Below are 24,765 nucleotides of genomic sequence, written 5' to 3' on the forward strand. Positions count from 1 at the left end.
TTGCAATAAAGTCAGATATATCAGTATTTCAGTGGAGTAAAGGGAGCTACAGAGGCATGAGAGAGGAGCTGGCAAGGATGATTGGAAGAGGACACTGGCAAAGATGATGGCAGAGCAGCAACGTCTGGAGTTTCTACAAGCAATTTGAAAGGTGTTCGATAGATGCATCCCAAAGATGGGGAACTCTAAAGGGAGGATGATGCAATCATAGCTTATAAGAAAGTGAATGACAGCATAAAAGCAAAAGAGAGGGCATATAATATAGCAAAAATTAGAGGAAAGTCAGTGGAATGGGAAGTTTTTAAAAACCAACAGAAGGCAAATACAAAACCCATAAGGACAGAAAAGATGAAATATGAAGGTAACCTAGCCAATAATATAAAAGAGGATACCAAATTTTCTTCACAAATATAAAGGGTAAAAGAGAGTGGTTATTGGACCACTGAAGAGGTAGTAAAGGGGGACAAAGATAACTATTTTGAGTCTGTCTTCACTGTGAAAGTCACTAGAAATTTGAGTGTGTCAGGGGGCAGAGTGAGTATAGTTACTATTACCAAGGAAAATATGCTTGGGAAGCTGTAAGTTCTGAAGGTAGATACTGTAAGTCACCAGAACCAGATGGCCTACGCTTCAGGGTTTTGAAAAAGATAGCAAAAGAGATTGCAGAGGCATTAGTAATGATCTTTCAAGAACCATTAGATTCTGGAATGGTTTTAGAAGACTGGAAAATCGCAAATGTCACTCCACTCTTTAAGAATCGAGGGAGACAGAAGAAAGGAAATTATCGGCCAGTTCACCTGACTTCAGTGGTTGGAAAGATGTTGAAGTCTATTATTATGGATCAGGTTTTAGTGGTTTCCTCAGCCATTTGTGTTGGGACTACTTCTTTTCATGTTATATGTTAATGATTTGAATGATAGAATTGATGGCTCTGTGGCCAAGTTTGTGGATGATACAGATAGATGGAGGAACAGGTAGTGACAAAGAAGCAGGGAGTCTGCAGAAGGATTTAGATATATTGGGAGAATGGGCAAAGAAGTGGCAGATGGAATATAGTGTAGGGAACTGTATGGTCATGCACTTTGGTAGAGGAATAAAGGAGGGAAAATCAAAAATCAGAGGTGCAAAGGGACTCGGAAGACCTCGTGCAAAATTCCTTAATGGTTAACTTGCAGGTTGAGTCTTTGGTAAGGAAGGCAAATGCAATGTTCAAAGGAAGGATGTAATGCTGAGGTTTTATAAGGGATCATTCAAACCACACTTGGAGTATTGTGAACAGGTTTGGGCCCCTTATCAAAGAAAAGATGTGCTGACATTGGAAAGGGTCCACAGAAGATTCACAAGAATGATTCTGGGAGTGAAAGAGTTAATGTTTGAGGAGTGTTTGATGGCTCTGGGCCTGTACTCATTAGAGTTTAGAAGAATGAGGGAGGATCTCATTGAAACCTATTGAGTGTTGAACAGCTGAGATAGAGAGGATGTTTCCTATTGTGGGGGACTCTAGAACCAGAGGGCACAGCCTCAGAATAGAGGGACGTCCATTTAGAACAAAAATGAGGATGAAATTCTTTAGCCAGAGGGTAGTGAAACTGTGGAATTCATTGCCACACCACAGATGACTGTGGAGACCAAGTAATTGGGTATATTTAAGGTGGAGGTCGATAGGTTCTTGCTTATTCAAGATATTGAAGGAGAATAGGGTTGAGATGAAAAATAAATCTGTCATGATGGAATGGCGGGACAGACATGATGGGCCAAATAGCCTAATTCTGCTCCTATGTCTTATGGTCCTTGAGGTTCGCCAGTATTGTTTGTCAGTGAGGAGGAGCTGCTCCTTCTGGTCTGCACAGACTGTGATCACCCAATCAGGAAATCAAAGATCCAATTGGATCCTTTGGAGGTACAGAGGTCCAGGTTGAGCCTGACATTGCTATTGCCCAGGTGATCCAAGGTCGATTGGAGAGCCAGTGAGATTGCATCTGCTGTAGACCTATTGTGGTGATAGGCAAATTGCAGTGGGTCCAGGTCCTTGATTAGGCAGGAGCTGATTCTGACCATGACCAAACTCTCAAGCCACTTTATCTCAATAGATGAGAGTGCAACTGGATAATAGTTATTGAGGCAGCTCACATTGCCCTTCTTGGGCACTGGTATGATTGTTGCCCTTTTGAAGCAGGTGGTAACCTCCGAATACAGCAGTGAGAGATCGAAGATGTCCTTGAACACTCCCACCAGTTGGTTAGCACAGGTTTTCAGTGCCCTACCAGTGACACCATCAAGGCCTAAATCCTTGCGGAGGTTCCTCCTCCTGAAAGGTGCCCTGAGGTCAGCCTCTGAGACAGAGGTCACAGGGTCACGAGATGCTGCAGGGATTCACATGGATGTAGTCTTATTCTCTCTTTCAAAATGTGCTTAAAAGGCATTGATGTTATCTGGGAGTGAAGACTCACAACTATTCATGATGTTAGGTTTTGCCTTGTAGGAAGTAATGGCCTGCAAACCCTGCTAGAGTTAACATGCATCTTCAATCAGCATTTTTTTTCTTCTGAAAGTAGCCTTCCCTAGATCATACCTGGATTTCTTGTATAGTTCTGGATGCCACAGATCTAGCCCTCTTCCATGAATCTTCTTGTTCATTCATGGCTTTAGGTTTGAGTATGTTCAGAATGTTCTCAAAGACACACACTCATCTACCCAGGTGGCAACTGTGGCATCTTCATTCTGATTCAAAGATGAATCCCTGAATATTGTCCAGTCGTCTGACTCAAAGCAGTCCTGTAAGCACTCCTCCACTTCTCTTGACTTCCTTGGTCCTCATCACTGGTGCTGTAGTCTTCGGTCTCTGTCTGTATGCCAGGAGTATAAGTACAGCCCAAGTGAGCAGACTTTCCAAAGTGCGGGCATGGGATGGCATGGTAAGCATTCTTGGTGGTGCTATAACAGTGTTCAAGTGCGTTGGCTCCTGTGGTTGACAGGAATACATTGGTGATAGTTGTTCAGAGACTTAGTCAAGCTGGCTTGGTTGAAATACCCTGCAATGCTAGGGAAGGCATCAGGGTGTGCTGTTTTGTTACTGCTGATTGCGGTGTTCAGTGCCTCATTGAAGTCCCATACACCTCGATTACAACCTCCGACACCGGTTTATGCCCTTTCAGATAAACGATGCAATTTATAGAGAATAAAACATTCTCTGCTGCAGTCAGGAAATACAGTATATCAATATCACTGGACCAATAGCCCAAAACTGTTCTAATTAACAACATTTTAAAGGTATATTCAACAGATAGAATCAGAGGTCCCAGAAGGTGCCACACCAAGTTTCTAAAAGAGTTAGGGATGGAAATTAAATGTTGCTCTTGTCCATGCTGCATTAATAATAGTAATAAGTACTTTATTGATCCTGAGTGGGTGTTAATAAAAGTCATAATCTTTGATAAACGGAGTGCCTTCTTTTTAGATATGGATCACTTCTGGGAGCAACTTTCAAAGACTTTAAATGGCATTCTAGCTGGAATTTAATTAACTGAGAGGAAGTTTTCAATTGAAACATTAAAAAAAGCATTTTACAGTTTTAGCTGAATGTCTGTTTTTATAAGCAGCGATCATTTCCTTTACAGTTTAAACCTGAGAAATTTTATGATATTCTCTCAATGTGTGATTACAGTAAAGTTACCATTTCCAAATGCATTGTGCAATCATTAATGAACATGCCACCATTTGATGCAATAACGGACAAACTATACAAAAACAAAAATTAACCAGGCCAAGTTATTTGCTATTGCCCAATGCTAATGATTTGAGCTAGACAGTAACAAGATCTGGATTCAGCTGATGCTGGCAAAGTCCAAACTGAGTACGTTCGAGCAGATGATTGTTGTGTAAGTATAGCTTGATAACACTGTTGTCAACACCTTCCATCAGTTAGTTGATGACAGTGCAGACCAATGAGTGGTGAGGCATATCTTTTGCACTCATGTAACGGCTGCACCATTGATAAAGATGAGTATCTACATTATGTGGAGCCACTTCCCTCTGTTGGCTTTTTAATTGTATACCACCACTCATGGCAGGAATGAAGGGCATTGATCTGATCTGGCAGATGGGTCTGTAATGTGCCAGATCAGATCAAACCCCCATTTTACCTTGAAGGGCATGTTGTAGCATCATCAGGTTACATTTCTTCTGGTAGCCGATGTCTCCCATTGATTTTAGAAGCCCCCACAACCTCCGCCAGGTTAACAAAATGCATATTCAGCAAAGGATTTTCCCAGCCCGAGAGCAGATCTCAGCATTTATTTATTTATTCTTTTATTTACTTAGAGATACAGTGCAGAACAGACCCTTCCAGGCCAACAAGCCACACTGCCCAGCAACCCACCTGTTTTAATACTAGACCAATCACAGGACAGTTTACATTAACCTACCGGCCAGTACATCTTTGGAGTGTGGGAGCAAACTGGAGCACCTGGAGGAAACCCACGTGGTGATGGGAAGGACGTACGAACTTGTTACAGATGGCCTGAGCTGTAATAATGTCACACAACCATGGTAGTGGTTATGTCAGTTAAATACCACGTTTTAAACAAACACTTATATCTTCCTCTCCTTTCTAACATTATCATAAAATCATGTAGCACAAAATTTTGCAGTAGTGTATTTTACTTAAAGTTAAGAACATGCCGCAACCACCATTTTATTTACAAATTATAGACTGTGTTCACAGAATGAACACTCAAATTCTTATTGGATAAATTAATGGAGCGTTGTCCCTTCAGTCCTGAAGTGCTGAATTCCAGAATTAGGGTGAAACGTTGATTGTGTGGTATTATGACACCTTAGAAAAACGATCTGTAAAATGCTGGAGGAACTGAACAGGCTAGGCAGCATATATGGAAAAGAGAAAACTGTCAACTTTTCAGGTTGAGACCCTTTATCAAGACCTCAGCTGTCTCCTGTGGTGCAGTTCACTTTGATACTGAAGAATATTGTTGATGAAGGGTCTTCAACCAAAACGTCAACTGCTCTTTTCCATAGATGCTGCCTGGCCAACTGAGTTCCTCCAGCATTTTGTGTGTGTTGCTTTGGATTTCCAGCATCTGCAAATTTTGTCATGTCTATATCAATGTGAGTCTAAAGCAGTGGTCGGCAACCTTTTTGCCTCTGTGGGCCGGATCGTGTATTAATGAGCGGACAGTGGGCCAGATAAATGCCATAAAAAAATTGAAATATGGGAATTATCCATTTAAATACATCTGGTTATGTTTTTCCTCAAATTAATGAATAACACATGCTATAAAGTCATTTCTGTTAACCAAGGATGCCAATTAGTAATCAAAGAACTCAGTTTAGTTGCAATTTATTTCAATCAAGGCATCTTTTGAATCTATTAAAAGGACACAAAGAATCTTTAAACATAAAACGTATGAACATGATGCATTGAATGGTGGTAAATTAAGTATAACAAAAAAGAAAATTTTAATGCAAACAGTCAATAAATCAACGTGAAACTTGATGCTGTTTGTTGCTTGAAAGCTTCTCAATATTGGGTGTCAGACTTGTTGATGCCAAGAGCAAGACATTATCCAGATGTGCATCAGTCAATCCTGTTCTCAAATGGTTCTTGGTGTGCTTCATTTTTGAAAATAATTGCTCACACAGATAAGTGCTGCCAAACAATGATGCCATTTTTTTTTTGCATGGTCCACTAAGTTAGGATACTTCCCACTCGGATGAAAATATTTTCTATAGAAGTCAAGAACTGACACATCTTCAGAATGAAATTTCGATCTCAATATTTCGTCACACTGCATCTCAATCAATTCCATTGGAAAAAATTTCTGATGCAGTGTCCACTTCCACATCAAATGGAGCAGCAAACAACTTGAACTCATTTGCATGCAAGCAAAAATCGGCAAAACAAGATAAAAACTCTTTTTCTCAATTCTTGGCCCTTTGTCTCATTTTCTAGGCAAATGAGACAAACTGGTTTCCCAGCTTGCTCGATGAAAAAATAATCTAGTGTCCAAGTGTCTTGGAAATTTGGGCACTCAGTGTCTACCTTCCTGTGTTTTGCATTCATTGCCATTGGAGTTTTTTTCTTCGATTATATTTTGAAACGCGAGTTATTCAACAAGTATCGTAGCACATGTAAATATCTGGATATTTAGCATGGATTTCTAGTTAAAACACAGTGACGCTGTTTCTGTTTACAAATTTGAACGATCCCATCTGAAAACCTGTGCGTGCACAGAGAGTATCTAATACATATTAATAAGGTAGTCTGCCTTCCCATCATTCGTATATACCAGCGTTTGGTTTGGAACAAAACAGAACCTGGGGCCAGTGTAACAAGACACCGTGCATGTCTGTCAGTGTGGTCACGTGAAACACTCAGAATAAGGAAAAATCGCTCATGGGCCGGATAAGCATAGTATCCCAATATTTGCTCGTGGGCCGGTCAAAACACCTTCATGGGCCAGATCCAGCCTGTGGGCCTGATCTAAAGAGAACTTGCTATTATAGAGAAAGGTGGTTGGGTTCGGTGTCGGTCCATTATATTGTTGCAGTACTTCCTCGGGCAATGTCCTCAGCCCGATCATCTTCAACTAGCTACTTCACAATGACTTTCTCTCCCTTGAAAGGTCACAACTGAAATGTTCCCTTATGATTTCACCATCATCAGTTCTGTCCACAAAAGACAATGAAGCAATTCATGACTACATACAGCAAGACCTGACTAGCAGTAACTGATGAATAACAAGTAACATTTGCGTTACACAAATTCCAGACTATGATAATTTACAGTGGCAGAGTCTAAGCATTGGATCTTCACGTTCAACTGGAGCACCATCCTCAAACCCACAACCATAAAAATTCTGATCCAAAACATGATCAGTCAAATGCAACAAAGGTATGTTGGACAGCGGACATTATATACCGTCACTGTCTTCCTGCGATTCTTGGAAAGATAACCAATCATATTATAATGCAGATGTTTTGTTTGAGAAGATGAGTTCACTGTCTGTTAGCTCCTTCCTTACTGCATCAGCTTATGAAGATTAGATGATTATGATACATGGTGTCATTCTTGTCACTCTAATTTCTTACACATTTCTTAGAGTTTATACAAAAATATAATCTTCCTAATAGAATCTCAGTTGTCTCCTGTGGTGCACTTCATATAAATAATGCAGAATACAAAAAACAAATTCTCTTGTCTCTTTTATGATTCATCACATACAGAATGTAATGTATCATTGGGTATAAAATGATGACTATAAAGTAGCATATAGAAAATGACTGGGAATGGACTAGCAGGGTACAAAATAACAGGATAATGCCAAGAATTTGATCATCATTGATTCCAATTGGTTCTATCATCACTCAGAAAACAATCTGCTGAAGGAACTTGGGCAACATCTGTAGAGGTAGAAAGGTGGTTGAAGTTCTGGTACTGAGATCTGATATCAGGATCGAGAATATAGAGGGGAGATAGCCCGTATAAAGAGGTGAGAGGGAGTGGCAGGAGAGGGTGAGAAATGGAACTGGGAAAGGAGTAAGGGCAGATGGAGCCGGGAAGAGCAGGAAGAAGAACGGAGTGGGTAATAGGTAGAGTCTCAAGACCGTAAAGAATGATACCATTAAGGAAGTCTTTGACTACAAGTACCTCAGGTCAAGAATGATGAGTTCGGAGAAGGACATAAAGATATAGAAGGCGCTGGCGTGGAGGGCTATGAACAACATGAAGGAAATCTGGAAGTCGAACCTGACTTGAGGGCTTAAAAAGAGGATTTCCATAGCAGTCATAGAGTCCATTCTCACGTACAGATGCGAGACGTGGACACTCACCAAGACTATGCGAAAGTCTCTAGATGGTTGCTATACACGAATGTTCCGGATTGCTCTTGATGTGAGTTGGCAACAGCACATGACCAACGTCGAGCTCTATGATGACCTACCGATGCTCACCACTAAAATTGAGGCGAGAAGACTGCAACTAGCGGGGCACTGTCTACGCTACCCCGAGGTACCTGCCAGCCTAGTCATCATATGGGAGCCCAAGCACGGGAGGATGAACCCTGGGCGCCCTCCCAAGACTATGGTCAACATTTAAGGAACAGCTCCTTCCCTTCTGCCATCAGAACCCATAAACACTAGTTCTTTATTCACTTGTTCACACTATTTATTGATTTTTTTAAAACTTATACATCTTTTGCACTATACTGCTGGTGCAAAACAAAAAAAAATCATGTCATATGCCAGTAATAATAAACCTAATCCAATGTTCTGAGATTTAAGTATCATGACTTATAATGTGTGCCTTTTCGGAAAGGAAAACATTGCAGTGTTAGAAAGGATCTATGGCAGATTTAGAACAAAGACCTTCTTTAACTCAATTCAGTCACAAGTTGAATGCATGTTTTTCATGTTTGTTCATAGTTCTAAAAGTGACCAGAATATAAAATGGACCAGAGTAAAGCAAATTTAACATCTATAAAATAGTCAACAAGAAATAAAATCACAACTTTCAGGGAGGTCCTTTCTGTGTGGGCTGTTCTGTGCACAAATTGTTATAGCTGAGAGCAAGAGGACGCTGTGAAAACACAATACAGATAACTGGAATACCTGCATACATGTATTTGCCCTTAATACTAATGAAGCAAGCTTGCATTTTGTCAAAAGCCAGCAAAATTATTTTTTTATCATTGAGACATAAGATATAGATAGAATTAATGGAAAAATAATGAGACTGACAAGAATGATATGGGAAAACCAAAAAATGCAGATGCTGGAAATCTGAAGTCAGAAGAGTAAATGGTGGAAATAGCGGCTCAGGAGGCAATTGTAGAATGAGAAACAGTTAACTTATTAAGCTGATTCAAGATTTAAAATATGTTTATTTATCATGAGTATATCGGAACATGCAGTGAAATGCATCATTTGTTGGGGGCAACCCCGAGTGCCAACACAGCCAACATTCCAGTGCCAACAGAGCCTGCCCACATTGCTCAGCAGAACAGCACAGAACACAAGCAACAACAAACCAAGTCCCATTCCTCCCTCTCACCCATGCCCAGACACAGTCCTCTAACCCCAAAGACAGTCCATAGTCTTTGGCCTCCGTCCTCCAGTGGACCAGGATTTGGACTTGAATTTGGATGCAGACACATAGACAGTGGATCTTTGATGATCCCAGTGGACGTGGAGATTTACAGACCTATCGCTCTGGCCAACGAGTCTCAACTTCCAGACTTCCAATTAGACCTTCAGGCCTAGATGCTCAGCATCAGCCACAGGGCTCGCCGATTCACCGAACACAAGGCCTCAAACTCCAGACTTGGTAATGACATGGCCCCGAATGCTAAGCTTCGTGTTCCAATCTTGCTGATTTTGTGAACACAGGGGGTTACTGAACCTTGTTCCTCGTGCCCACGTGGAACTCTGACTCTGGTACCCACCAGCAACTTACTGACCCTGAGGGAGCCACCCTCCTTCATCCATGCTGGTCATGTCAACTGGAGATTTTGGCATGGACTGTGGATATCCCCCATCCATGTTGCTGTCCTTATGATGCAAAGCGGAGTCTCAAGTCTTAAGACTCCAGCCTGATCTCTAAGTCCACCACATCCTCTCCCTAAAACCCTCACCTGACCCCTAACCAATGTTCCCTCAAATTGTAATGACAACTGTGCACAAAAATCTTGAGCTGTGCAATTTTTTACTCAGTGACAACATGTGTGCACTGAATAATTTCTTCAATAAAAACAGTATAAATAAGCTAGTTCTAAAATCTGCAGACAAATCATTGTGTTGTCAACACCTTTCACATCAGAAACTGGAAAACAAAAACGTAATTGTGTATAATCGTGAAGTATACTTAACATGCCACTGGTACAGGGTGGTAACCTTTTGTGCGTAGTTTAAGTTCCTTTGTATACACCAGTAGCAAAAGATGTGTGCGCATACACCTTTCAGGGGTTGTTCCTAACTCCCATCTTGTTCCCAAAAATCATCCTGATGAACCAAAAGAAGCACTAAAAAACAATCAAAATCTGAGCCGCAGAATCAATGGAGGTCGCAGCTTGGCACCATCTTGAGCATGTTTTCAATCAGTAATTTTTATAAATGATTTGGATGAAGAAGAGGAATGATGGTTAATAAGTTTACAGATATCACAAATGTCAGTGCAGTTGTGGATAGTGTAAACAGTTGTAGTAGTTTACAATGATATATTGATAAGATGCAGAGTTGGGCTGAGAAATGGCAGATGGAGTTCAATCTGGAACAGTGGGAAGTGATTAATTTTGGAAGGTTGATCTTGAAGGCAGAATAAAGGGTTAATGGCAGGATTCATAGCAGTGTGAAGAAACAAAGGGATCTTAGGGTCCATGTCCATAGATTTCTCAAAGTTGCTGTGCAAGTTGATAGTGTTGTTAAGAAGGTGTATTGGCCTTCATTAGTCGGAAGATTGAGTTCAAGAGCCATGAGGTAATGTTGCAGCTCAATAAAACCCTGGTTAGACCACGCTTGGAATACTGTAATCAATTCTAGTCACCTCATTATAAGAAGGATGTGGAAGCTTTACAGAGGGAGCAGAGGAGATTTACTAGGAGGGTCCCACTGAAGGATCTCAGCCTGAAATATCGACTGTATTCTTTTCCATAGACTCTGCCTGGCCTGAGTTCCTCCAGCATTTTGTGTGTGTTGCTTGGATTTCCAGCATCTGCAGATTTTCTCTTGTTTGAGATTTACTAGGATGCTGCCTGGATTAGAGAGCGTGTTTTATGAGCATAATTTGAGCGAACCAGGGCTTTTCTCTTTGGTGTGAAGGAGGATGAGAGGTGACTTGATAGAGGTGTCCAATGTGAGAGAGGATGGATTAAGTGGATAGTCAAAGACTTTTTTTCCCAGGGCAGAAGTGGCTAATACAAGGGTGCATGTCTTTAAGGTGTTTGGAGGAAACTATAGGAGGATGTCAGGAATCGATTTTTTTACCCAGAGAATGGAAAACCCTGCCAAGGGTGGTGGTTGAGGCAGATGCATTAGGGTCATTGAAGAGAAAGATGCTCAGTTTCTGTGTGTCACCAGTGAGGAGGCAATACATGAGGCTTGCTGCTGGAGAGGAGGCCAGGTGCTGGCAGTGAGAGACTTATGCATTCAGCTTTCCTTTTTGCGAATCTGCTAGCCAGTGGTGGAAGCCGAAAGCGAGGGTGACAAGCAGTACTCTCTACACGACCACATTAGATGCATCACAACACCTATTTAACACACCCTTCTCTATTCTATGTTCTAGCACTAAAAAGGAAAAAAAAACACATTATAAAATGCAGAGATGGGGAGGAATAGAGAAAATATCAGGGAATGGGGGAAGCTCAAGGTTGTGAAGACAGTGGTACGGATGTTAAAAATGTTGCCACCTAAGAGAGCGTGATGGAGGCTTGTTGATCACAGCTGATCTGTTTGTCGGATTATAAAGAGGACAGTGATTGAGGGTAGTGGAAGGAGAAAAGGAGATGCTGGAATTACAAGATACAGGACCATGGCTGAGAAAGGTAGTCAAGCAGCATAAAAGCAAAAGAAAGGGCATATAATATATCATAAGTTACTGAGATGTTAGAGGGTTGAGAAGCTTTTAAAAGCAACTGAGGGCAAATTTTTAAAAAACCATAAGGAGAGTAAAAATGAAATATGAAGGTAAGCTAGCCAATAATATAAAAATGGATTTTAGAAGTTTTTACAAATGTAAAAAGTACAAACGTAAAAGAGAGGCAAGAGTGGATATTGAACCACTGGAAAATGATGCTGGAGAGGTGGTAATTGGGGGGGGGGGTAAAAGAAATGGCAATCAAACTTAGTAAGTATCTTGCATCAGTCTTCATTGTGGAAGATATCAACAAATGCCAGAAATTGGAGATTGTTGTGGGGCAGAAGGAGAAGAAGCTTGGGAAGCTAAAAGGCAACCTGGACCAGATGGATTATACCCCAGGGTTCTGAAAGAGGTAGCTGAAGAGTTTGTGGGGCATTAGTAATGATCTTTCAAGGATCACTGGATTCTGGAAGCAGAAGAAAGAAAGTTAGCCTGAATTCAGTGGTTGGGAAGAAGTTGGTGTCCATTATTAAGCAAGTGGTTTTGGGGTACTTGGAAGCACATGATAGAGTAGGCCAAAGTCAGCATGGGTTCCTTAAAAGAAAACCATGTCTGATAAAACTGTTGGAATTCCTAGAGGAAGTAACAGGCAGGATGGACAAAAGAGAGTTGGTGGATATTGTTTACTTGGATTATCAGAAGGCCTTCAACATGGTGCCTCACTTGAGGCTGCTTAACAAGATAAGAGCCTATGGTATTACAGGAAAGATACTAACATGGACAAAACATTGGCTGACTGGCAGGAGGCAAAGAGTGAATAAAGGGTGCCTATTTCCTATTCTAGCTGGCTGCCAGTGACTAGTGGTGTCCTGCAGGGGTTGGTGTTCGGTCCACTTCTTTTCAAGTTATTTGGATGATGGGATTGATGGTTTTCTGGCCAGGTTTGTAGATGATGCAAAGACAGGTGGAGGGGCAGGTAGTGTTGAGGAAGCAGGGAGACTGCAGAAGGACTCAGACAAATTAGGAGAATGGACAAAGAAGTGGCAGATGGAATACAGTGCAGGAAAGTGTATGGTTATGCACTTTTGCTGTAGAAATAAGGGCATAGACTATTTTCTAACCAGGAAGAAAATTCAAAATTCAGAGGTGCAAAAGGACCTGGGAGCCCTTATGCAGAATTTTCTAAGGGTTAACTTTCAGGTTGAGTCAGTGGTAAGGAAGGCAAATGCAATGCTACCATTCGTTTTCAGAGGAGTAGAATATAAGAGCAAGGATGTGATGATGAGACTTTATAAGGTATTGGTCAGATTGAACTTGGAGTATTGTGAGCAGTTTTGGGCCCGTTATCTAAGAAATGATGTGCTGACATTGGGAAGGGTCTGGATGAGTTTCACAAGAATTATTCTGTGAATGAAAGGATTCATGTATATGGACTGTTCGATGGCTCTGGGCCTGTGCTCACCGGAGTTTAGAAAAATGAGGGCTACCTCATTGAAACCTATCAAATATTGAAAGGCCTAGACAGAGTGGACAATTCCTATAGGGGGTGAGACTCGGACCTGGGAACACAACCTCAGAACAGAGGGATCTCCATTTAGAACAGAGATGAGGAGGAATTTCTTTAGCCACAGGATGGCGAATCTGTGGAATTCATTGCCGCAGACAACTGTTGAGGTCAGGTTATTGAGTATATTTAAAGATAAATAGATACTTTATTGATGTCAAAGGAAATTACAGGGTCACAGTAGCATTACAAGTGCACAGATATACAAATATATAAATATTAGAAGAGAAGTAAAAAAGAGCTTTAAAAAAGTTACCACAAACAGTCTAACAGAGGAGATCAGCATAGGTTGAGAGCTGTAGGTTGACTCATTTTCGAGCCTAATGGCCGACAGTAAGAATGACTTCATATAGCGCTCTTTGGAGCAGTACAGTTGTCTTAGTCTATTTCTAAAGGTTCTCATCTGTTCAGCCAAGGTGGCATGCAGAGATGAGAAACATTGTCCATAATTGCCAGGATTTTCCATAGGATCCTTTGTTTTACCACAGCCTCTAGTGTGTCCAGTTTGATTCCTAGAATAGAGCCAGCCTTTTTCATCAGTTAATTGTCCCAACACACCACCGCATAGAAGATAGCACTGATGACAACAAACGTGTGAGGGAGAGGCCTGCATACTCCAAAGGACCTCAGTCTCCTCAGGAAGTAGAGGCGATTCTGCCTCTTCTTGTACACAGCCTCTGTGTTGGTGCTCCACCCAAATCTGTTATCCAGTGCACCGTCAGGTACTTGTAGGTCCTCACCACATCCACGTCCTCACCATCAACAGTAACACAGAGCGGTGCAGGCTGAGTCATCCTAGCGTCCATCACCATCTCCTTTGTCCTTACTGATGTTGAGCTGCAGATGATTCAGCTTGCACCATTTGACAAAGTCCTCCACCAGGATCCTGTATTCATCTTTCTGTCCTCCCTTTATACACCCAACTATTGCTGTTATCAGAGAATTTCTGCAGATGGCATGACTCAGTACTGTACCTAAAATCCGAAGTATACAGAGTAAACAGGAAGGGAACCAATACAGTCCCCTGTGGGGCCTCAGTGCAGCTTAGAGCCAAGTTTGACACATAGCTCTGAAGCCACACAAACTGTGGTCTGCCAGTCAGGTTATCCAGAATACATTGGAAGTGCCATCCTGCATTGAATGGACTAGGCTCTGTTCAGCTGGTAGATGGCAGCATTGTCAACTCAAATACGTTCCTGGTAGGCAAACTGCAGGGGATCAAAGGCTGATCTGGTCAGGAGTCAGAGGTGAGCGAGGACCAGCCTCTGTCAGGTCTTCATGATGTGTGAGGTCGAGGTCACGGCCACTGAATGGTAGTCATTCAGGACTTTTGGTTGGCCCTTCTTGGGTACTAGAACCTCACATGATGTTTTCTATACAGCTGGGATCCTTTTAAGGCTGAGACTCAGATTGAAAATGCACTGGAGAATTTCACAAAGCTGCTTCAGGACCTTGACGTTCACACCATCCAGTCCCAATGCTTTGCCATGTCGGAGTTTCCTCAGAGATCATCTCACCTGCTCAGTAGTGAAGCTGAGTCCATGATGACGGAGGGGTTGGTGGAAGGTAGGGACTGGGGGAGGTGAAGATCAGGATGATAGTTGCTATGTGGAGGTGTGGTTGGAGAGGAAGTAGACAGTGGTTCTGTGTTGTTCATCCATGTGTTGAAGTAGAAGAGGGAGGAGGAGAGGTGTTTATGCTGAGGGAGCATTAGGTGCCTCGGCACCTAGACTGGTGTGCTGAGGGGGGTGTGAACAGGAGGGCGGTTGTCAAACCTATTGAAGAATTGGTTTAACTCATTAGGCCATTCACAGCTGCATTCAGAGGCTCTACAGCTAGGCTGATTGAAGCCACTGATGTTCCTCATGCCTGTCCACACCTCCCATGTGCGACTCTGCCCAAGCTTGTTCTCCAGCTCTCCCCTGTGTTCCTCTTTAGCCACCCTGATCTTCTCCTTTAGCTCCCTCTGCACATGTTTCAATTCCTCCCTGTCTCCTGATCTAAAGGCTGTCTTTTCGTTGTTGAGAAGAGCCTTTAGATCACTGGTGACCCATGGTTTGTGGTTAGGGAAGCAGCAAACAATCCTTGATGGTATTACAGTGTCCACACCGAAGTTGATGTAGCCAGTGGTGCAATCAGTAAATCCATTCATGTCCTCCCCATTTGGTTCACAAAGCACATTCCAGTCAGTAACCTCAAAGCAGCCCTTAAAGGCCTTGATGGCCTCTGGACACCATTTCTTTACTATCTTGGTGGTAACCAGCTGATGCCGTGCTTTGGCCTTATACAAGGGCATGAGGTGAACCAGGTTGTGATCTGATCGGAGAGAGCTGTGGAGCTGGATGCATCTTCAACATTGGTATACAAGAGATCCAATGTTTTGTTTTCACTTGGTTGACACTTGACAAACTGACCAAAGGTGGGTGGGGTTGTTGAGGGTGAAACATGGTTGAAGACTCCCAATACTGCAATGAACATTTTGGGGTGCTGAGTCTGGAGTCTCAGGTATTGGAGTCACAGTATTTAAAGCATAGTTTGACAGGTTCTTGATTAGTCAGGGCTTTAAAGGTTACGGGGAGAAGGCAGGAAAATGGGGATGAGGGGGAGAATAAATCAGCCATGATGGAATGGCAGAGCAGACTCGATCAGCTGAGTGGGCTAATTCTGTTTCTATGTCTATGGTCTTATTATCTTGCAGTTACAGGCAATTTTGAATGTTTGTGGAAGTCAACGACAGGACATCCAGACAATGAATGCTTTGACAGTCAGCTTGCCAGGGGAACAGGGCCTCCCCAGCTGTGAAAGACATTCTGTTGGTGGAGTGGATGACTTGAGCTGGGAATGGCCCTGCATTGCCCCCTCCTGTGAGGCTGAGAGCACAGCAAGCAGTGATCCCGCAGGCCAGCAGTCACTGGTTGCCTGTGGCAGTGTGGACTTACACCCATCCAGTTCAAGGGGCTAGCCACACTGACAGAGAAACTTCACAGCTAGAGAGACCTATTCCACCCCCCCTGCCCCCACCCACACCATAATTCCTTCCCCACAACCCTATGGCTGAGTGTGTCTGTGCACATTCGTGTGTATGGGGACATATTGTGGTGAATATTTTTTTGAAATATTTCTCAAATGTCAAATAAATAGCTCAGCTCAAATGCCATCTATAAATTTGTCGGTGATACAATTATTGTTGGTGAAGAAAGGACGTACAAGAGTGAGATATATTAGTTAGTTGAGTGGTGTCGCAGTAACAACTTTGCACTTAATGTCAGCAAGACCAAAGCGCTGAATGTGGTCTTCAGGAAGAGTTAAGACGAGGGAACACAAACCAATCCTCATAGAAGGATCGGAAGTTGAGAGAGTGAGTAATTTCAAGTTTCTGGGTGTCAATATCTCTGAGGACCTAACCTGGACACAACATGTTGATGCAGACATAAAGAAGGCAAGACAACAGCTATATCTCATTAGGTGTTTAAAGAGATTTGGTTGTCAACTAAAATAGTTGAAAACTTCTACAAATGTACCACAGAGAGCATTCTGACTGGTTGCATCACAGTCTGGTATGGGGTTGGGGGGGTGCTACTGCACAGAATTGAGGTAAGTTGCCGAAACTTGTAAAATTAGTCAGCTCCATCATGAGTACTAGCCTCCATGATATCCAAGACATCTTCAAGGAGCGGTACTTGAGGAAGGCGGCATCGATCATTAAGGTCCCCCACCACCCAGAACATACCTTCTTCTTATAATTACTATCGGGAAGGAGGTACATAAGCCTAAAGGCACACACTCAGTGATTCAGGAATAACTTATTCCCTTCTGCCATTTGATTTCTAAATGGACATTGAAACCATGAATAGTATCTCACTAACAAGAGAAAATCTGCAGATGCTGGAAATCCAAGCAACACACGCAAAATGTTGGACGAACTCAGGCGGCATCTATGGAAAAGAGTACAGTCGATGTTTCAGGCCGAGAGCCTCCATCAGGATGAGAAAAAAAAATGAGGATTCAGAGTAAGAAAGTGGGATGTGGGGAGGAAGAACCACAAGGTGATAGGTGAAACCGAGATGGGGGAGGGGTGAAATAAAGAGCTGGGAAGTTGATTGGTGAGAGAGATACAGGGCTGCAGAAGGGGGAAGCTGATAGGAGAGGACAGAAGGCCATGGTAGAAAGAAAAGGAGGAGGAGCACCAGACGGAGGTGAGAGAGGAAAATGGGAATGGTGAAGGGGGGTGGGGGCCATTACCTGAAGTTCAAGAAATGGATGTTCATGCCATCAGGTCGGAAGCTACCCAGATGGAATATAAGGTGTTGCTCCTCCATCTTGAGCATGGCCTCATCATGACAGTGGAGGAGGCCAATGACTGACATGTCAGAATGGGAATGGGAAGTGGAATTAAAATGGTGGCCACTGGAAGATCCCTCTTTTTCAGGTGGACAGAGCATAGGGCCCAGCAAAGCAGTCTCCCAATCTGCATTGGGTTTCACCGATATACAGCTGGCCACACCTGTATATACCAGATACGTTAGATGACCCCAAATGACTCACAGGTGAAGCATCACCTTACCTGGAAGGACTGTTTAGGGCCCCGAATGGTAGCGAGGGAGGAGGTATAGAGGCAGTTGTAGCACTTGTTCTGCTTGCAAGGATAAGTGCCAGGAGGGAGATCAGTGGGGAGGGACAAATGGACAAGGGATCCCACTACCAGGCACATCTTTCCCTCCTCCCCACTTCCTGCTGTGGGTCTGTTGGGGTAACCTATTGTATCCAGTGCTCCCAGTATGGCCTCCTGTATATTGGTGAGACCCAACACAGATTAGGAAACTGCTTCGCTGAGCACCTGCACTCCGTCCACCAGAAAAATCAGGATCTCCCGGTGGCTACCCATTTTAATTCCACTTCCCATTCCCATTCCAACATGTCAGTTCATTGCCTCCTCTACTGTCATGATGAGACCACACTCAGTTTGGAAAAGTAATACCTTATATTCTGTCTGGGTAGCCTTCAGCCTGATGGCAAGAACATCAGTTTCTCAAACTTCCAGTAATGCCCCCCCCTTCGCTATTCCCCATTCCCATTTCCCTCTCACCTCCCTCTGGTGCTCCTCTGTGAGTCTGTTGTTTCTTCCTACCATGGCTTTCTGTACTCTCCTAATCAGATTCCTCCATCTCAAGCCCTGTATGTCTCTCACCGATCAATTTCCCAGCTCTTTACCTCACCCGCCCCCTCCCGGTTTCACCTATCACCTTGTGGTTCTTCCTCCGACCTCCCTCACCCCAGCACCTTCTTACTCTGACGCCTCATCTTTTCTTCCCAGTCCTGATGAAGGGTCTCAGCCTGAAGTGTCGACTGTACTCTTTTCTGCCCGGCTTGCTGAGATCCTCCAGCATTTTATGTGTGACACTACCTCACTACTTTTTTATTTCTGTTTTTTCTCTGCACTACTTATTTCAACTGAACTACTTATTAGACATATATATGCTTACTGTAACTCAGCTTTTTCTCTATATTTATTTACTATGTACTGCTGCCATAAAATTAATGAATTTCACGACATATGCCGGTGATATTAAATCTGATTCTGATTCTAAACTTTTGCACAAGTGTTATAAGTATATAGTGCTTTGGGTGCTGGCATCTGTTATATCACTGGTTCCTCTTTTTCTATTTATTCCTTTACTATTTGTGTTAGAGTTTCTAAGAGATGCTTTTACTTTAAAGATTTAATTGAAACTAACTCAAGAGACTTGTTTGTGACCAGAGCGGACTGGATTGAAGAATATTGGGATAAGCACAACAGACTCACAGAGGAGAATCCATCCAGTATAACAAAGCAATGTTGAATAAAGATGATAGTCATAATCTGTTCCCCAAAATCCCCGGATCCTTTGAGGCTCATCCTCCAAGTCACTGTGGCATGGGTCCCCTTCCCAGCTGCTGCATCTTGTTGACATTATCTCTCTTTCTCCAACTACATATTTTAACTACTTTTTCTCTTTTGTCTTATTAATAATTTTCTAAGCCATCATATCCCAGTCCTGTACTTGCCATCTTGCCTCTCCACTCTCAGTCCAGATGCAGGGTTTTGATCCAAAATGTCAACAGTTCCTTTCCCCACACATGTATTCTCAATTTTCTGAATTCTTCCAGTGGATTTTTTTTTGTTGCCCCAGCTCTTCAAATTTAGATTAAACAATACCGTTTTGGAGAAAAAAAGTGTAGATGGTAGAAATCAGAAACCAAAACAAAATCTATATTTATTCTTTCACACCTTGAGCTAACCCTTGAATGGCATCCTTATGTCAGTTGTCTAGGATTCTGTTACAAATGTTCCTTCTTCAGCAATGTGGCTCTTTGGATATTTCAACTTTGCTTTCTACCATCTCCTAGACAGGATTCTGCCTTTAATTACCCACTGTAGGTGCTACAGTTCATGTTAGAGTCATAGAGCTATTCAGCATGGAAACAGGCCCTTCTGCCCAACTCATTCATGCTGTCCAAGGTGCCTTCCTGAACTAGTTCCATCTGCCTGCATTTGGCTCATATCCCTCCAAACCTTTCCTTTCCACGTATCTGTCTAAATGTCTTTTAAACATTGTATTTGTACTTGTCTCTATCATTGTGTCAGGCAGCTAGTTCTGTGTACCCACCAGCCTTTATGGGGAAACTTTACCTTTTAGGTCCCTTTTAAATGTTTTCCATCTCACGTTAAAACTATGCCTTCAAGCTTTAAGCTCCCCTATCCAGGGAAACAGACATGACTGAAAAACCTTATGCATTTGAAACATTTTATTATTAGTTTAAGGTACCCCTTATAGCTACACAAAATGGTAGTTGACAGAATACCCAGGGATCAAAATATTTTTGACCACTCCAAACCAAGGAAACTAATTCAATCAAATTCATCCCTTTTTTATCTGAACACTCCAACAAAAAAAATGCATTTCACCCTCCCTGCCACCCCAGCCACCAGTGCTGTCCCTATACCTCCCTCCACTGACCCTGCCTGCCTTTAGCTCAGATCAGATAACCAGATGTCATTCTCCAAAACTCACTGTTTAATCATTTCCATCATATCTTCACACTGGGTGAAGTTCACTGCCAGGTCCTATATTCATTAAAAGTAAACTTATGGCCTCTGCTCTCTCAGCAACACATAGCCTTGATTTACAGGGAATCCTAAAACTCATTTAGTCACCTCAGTCCAACGTCTGGTAATGTTATTAATATTAAATTTATTCATCTATTAATATTTTTGGCCTTGGGAAGTTCAAAGGCATGTTTCAAAGTTGGTTTTGCTTACATGTCATTTAGATTATGATCAAATTTAAAGAGAAGGCCATACAGGGATTTGATGTATTTTATGTCTTCAGATCTTTAAGAACATCCCATTTGCAATACTTCAGCGTGATCCAATTTAAAATTTTAGACCAATAAACAGCGTTGAGAATACGGTTCCAGACTGATCCCAAATCCTGACGAATAGCTCAAATATTGCGTCACTAGTTTCAAAGGCAGTATTTAGGATTAAGATCTCAATTTTCATCCAGATGTTATTACTCTTCTGATGTAAGTTAATTCAGGTGCCTTTTAAAGCAAAAAATGCTGCAAACACCCAGCAGGTCAGGCAGTCTTTGAGGAAAGAGAGGAAGTCCTAACATTTCAGGTGTGAGACCCTTCAGCAAAATTGAATGCATTTTTGAAGAGGGACAAGTTCAAAGAATGTACTGAAAAGGGTAGAACCAGGCTGGTGGACTGAAACATTTTTGTCCAGATCCCATAGATATTTATCTATTATGTGATTTAAAATGCATAACCCAGAACATGTATTGCTGCTATCATGAAATGATTTGAAATGTGTGTTCATGCAGATTTCTTCATTGGTTCCCTGGTGAATAATAAAGAGACTTTACCAAGTATGGCCAGGAAGCTGGATCTTTCACAGTTAACAGAAGAGGAACTCCAACATGTCTTACATGTTGTTCAGCGAGATATGAATCTGCGGAAGAAAGAAGATGAACGGCTTGGGTAAGCAGATGCAAGTTTTCCACCTTAGTAGGGAAGATTGACCAAGATGATGGGCCATATCACATACTGTAACAAAATTTGCCAAGAGCAAATTAGCTTTGATTACTTCTTATATCAGGATCCATGAAGCTTTCTTTATTATTATTACTATTCACTTTTTGGATGAGTTTTTTTTTACTAAAATCCATATTTGCCTTGGAGAAGGTGTTGGTTACTTACCTTCTGGAATCAAAGTGGTCCTTTTGTTCCAGCAATGAAAGTCAATGATGTGTAAGTCAGGGTAGAATGTGAGTGAGTTTGAGGAGAACCTGCATACATTGTTGGTCCCATGTGCATTCTGCCCTTGTGCTCCTTGGTAGTACCATTGGAGTAATCGGGACAGGTTAACTACAGTACATTTTGTGGATGTAACTTCCATTCCTAAGCTCTTTTCCCACAGGGCCGCAAATTTTCTGTGAGTTTTATGTTATGAAAATGATTTTTTTCCCAAGAATCAAGTTGTTTACTAATGGGCAAAAAAAATTGAGCAGATGTTGGACAGATTAGTATTGATCAATGGCAAATCTATTTTTCTTTTCCTATGCTATATGCTTCCACATTTTGTTTGCATCTTTTCATGATCTTCTCTCTATGTCTCACAGCATAATAATGGGCAAGGGAATGGCTTGCAACTGTCTGAAACATTGTTCTTTTTTTCTTATGCTGTATATTCCATTCTAATGGGGGACATTCCCTTGACCTCCCCTTCCCTACCCTTGGGAAAGCTCCTCTTACAGTGGGACAGCCAACTGGGAGGCTGGCTGCCAGTTCCATTCCAACAATAGCTTTTAAAGCTAGCAGGTAGTGACCACAACGTAAAGAATTCCTCTCTTCTGCTTAAAAATGAAATGTTTTAAAGTAGTTGAATTACATTAAATTTTTAAAAAAGGAGCTAACTTGTTTGAATCAGCCTGGTGGAATTGCCTGGTGTAACAGCACAATCCAATGGGCAGATTTCTCAAACTGTGCTGCAAAGTCTGGTAAGTATGCTTTTCCCATTGGGTCTCATGAGGGGTTCACTGATTCGAGTCCTGAAACAGGCAAGGTTAAGTGAAATGTCTGTGCCTGAGAGGGCCAATCTGCCATCCAAATAAATGGTCACGTCCATTGTATCAGTTCTTAGACAGAAGACTGGGGCCATCATAGCCTTGAGTAGCGAGGTGTCAAAAGTTTACAATTACTCCTGAGGTTTTTCAATTGGTTAAAAGTGCCATATGAATGCAACCCTTTGGTGGTGTTGTGCTACCCAATATTATCCTGCATGTGAATGGGTAAGTGGTGATCTATCATTCTAAAAATGGACCCAAAATCCTCGGCTTCAGCCTTTTGTCATTTTCACTGATCACTTCCCATCCTCTGCTGCTACTTCCACTCTCCACTCCCCTAACTGCCTAACACCACAGCTCCTTTCACCTCATTCACCTGTCACCTATCGGCATGCCCTTCACCTTTCCACTTTTTTTATACTGGTTATCTTCCCTCTATCATTCAGTCCAGGTGAGTGCCTTGTCCCAGAACGCTGACCAGGTGAGTGCCTTGACCCAGAAGGCTGACCAGGTGAGTGCCTTGACCCAGAATGCTGACTGTCCATAGATGCTGCCTGGTCTGCTGAGTTCCTTCTGCACATTTGTGTGTTGCTTAAGATCAAATCTGTTTGTTTTAGCATTTAAAGCCTATATGGATCAATGTACTGTGGACAAAGGAATGAGTTAATAAGCAAGGCGACACACTGTTTACTAAATCTTTTATCACTAGCGTTGAATGTACAGGAATCAAAACCACCCATTGAGCAAATAAAAATGCTTCATTGTGTATTTGGGATAGGCGTGAGTTGTTAAAATGCATCAGAGGAATGTTTTAATATTCCTTAAATTTGAAGATCTCTGGATACTTCTTTAGAAACAATTTGCCTGCTGACAAACTCTCAGATATTGTTTTGTTTTAGCAGAAAATTAATATCTGCAAAAATTTGATTGCTACTACCAGATGATGGGACATTTAGATAATTCATTAAGCAGCAACTTCTGTTACCTTGAATCAGTTATAGTGCTCTTGCATGTATGTCAAGGAGTGTCCAGTGGATTAGGTATGGGTGGGGTTGTAAAACAGACAGGAATGCAGAATTTGACTCAAACATACCTTCAATTAGTTAATGAAACTAAGATTAGTGGAAAACTGAACGGGTGACCGACAAGAAACCTCCATTGTTGTGCCCCACTAATGTATAAATCACTTTCCAGGTATTCAAACCTAATACTAGGAATCTAAATCGACTTCTCCTAAATGCTTGTCTAGTTCAAAAAGGCTCTATCAGTGTTACCTATGAAATATATATATTTGATAGAACAATAATGGAAAAGACATTCAGAGCCAGTCTCAAACTATATAATTATAATTATTAAATATGGTGCACACACATTCCCTATCCACCTGCATTAGTAGAGGTAAAAGTAGTTTCTTTTCACTTTCATCAAGAATTTAAAATAGTTCTTCATATGCCAGAGAACTTAGATTGAAAGGTTCAAAGGTTCATTTATTATCAAAGTATACAACTCTGAAATTCTTCTTTTCTATCCATAATACCAAGAAAGAAAAGAAAGGCTGCAGGATCATCGACCCCCAAATCCCACTTCCCCGCACAAAATAAAAACAAACAAAAACAGAACAGGCACATCAACCCCCAATTCCCTCCACCTGCACCAAAAAAAAAACAAACAAAATGGAATAAGCATAGCGACCCCAAATCCCACCCCCCACACAAAAAACAAGAAAGATTGGGCGAAAAACACAGAATACAAAAAAACTATAAGACTGAAAAACGTCTATAGTCCAAGTCCTCACCCTGGGCAGAAAACCTGGGCGACACTTCTGGGCACAGCAGCAGACTCTCCCCTCTCCCATACAGAGCGATCAAAAGACAGGTAGCCGGCGGTCTCCGCCCGCACTCGCCTTGATGTCTCAATCTCCCTTGACACTTTAAGTGCCGCACATTGGAAGCTTTAATCAGTGAAATAGAGTCGAACATTAGCTTGCGAGCCACCCCTCAGCCTGCCCACCATGAGATTCGCTCACGCTGCCTCTGCCTCCCAGAAACCTCTCAGAGACTGCAGAGCGCTGAAACACCCAAACAATCTCCAAACTGCAAATCACAGGCTCCAACAGTTCCAGAATCACATTCAAGATGAAAAACAAATATAGAAGTCATAAAAGAAATGTTATAGAAGGTTTCATGGTCTAGCCAGAAGATGTCGACAAAAGGAGCATTGTATGCAGGCGCCATCTTGACCAGATTTAGATATTTTTTCTTTGTTTATATGGACTAGATCATTATTAAGAGGTAAAGTGACATCTCTATTAAGTGTAGAAGAGTTCTGGGTAGGCGCAAATCTAAGGAGGTTGAAGATGTCTTCGATATATGACATTTGGTCCCAGCATCCAAGTCAAAGAATTAATTGCAAACAAAAAGGGTTGAGAAGCTGTAACTACTGTGTGTCAGGCCATTCAACCACTACAACCATGCAGATCATCAGTACTTGTCTGCACTAAACCC

At 42.0% G+C, this 24,765-nt stretch overlaps 1 protein-coding gene across 8 annotated transcripts in view; it reads left to right on the top strand.

The window, feature by feature from the left end:
- LOC134348440 (melanophilin-like) overlaps window positions 1-24,765 on the top strand; it is a 202,450-nt gene that overhangs the window by 109,762 nt on the left and 67,923 nt on the right. For all 8 annotated transcript variants that reach the window (XM_063051815.1, XM_063051817.1, XM_063051813.1 and 5 more), the window contains one exon: window positions 21,020-21,176. In XM_063051815.1, the coding sequence (XP_062907885.1) occupies window positions 21,067-21,176 (110 nt within the window). In that variant the 5' untranslated portion in view covers window positions 21,020-21,066. The remainder of the gene's footprint in view (window positions 1-21,019; window positions 21,177-24,765) is intronic.

This window comes from Mobula hypostoma, chromosome 6 (genome assembly GCF_963921235.1).
Source record: "Mobula hypostoma chromosome 6, sMobHyp1.1, whole genome shotgun sequence".
Lineage (NCBI taxonomy): Eukaryota > Metazoa > Chordata > Chondrichthyes > Myliobatiformes > Myliobatidae > Mobula > Mobula hypostoma.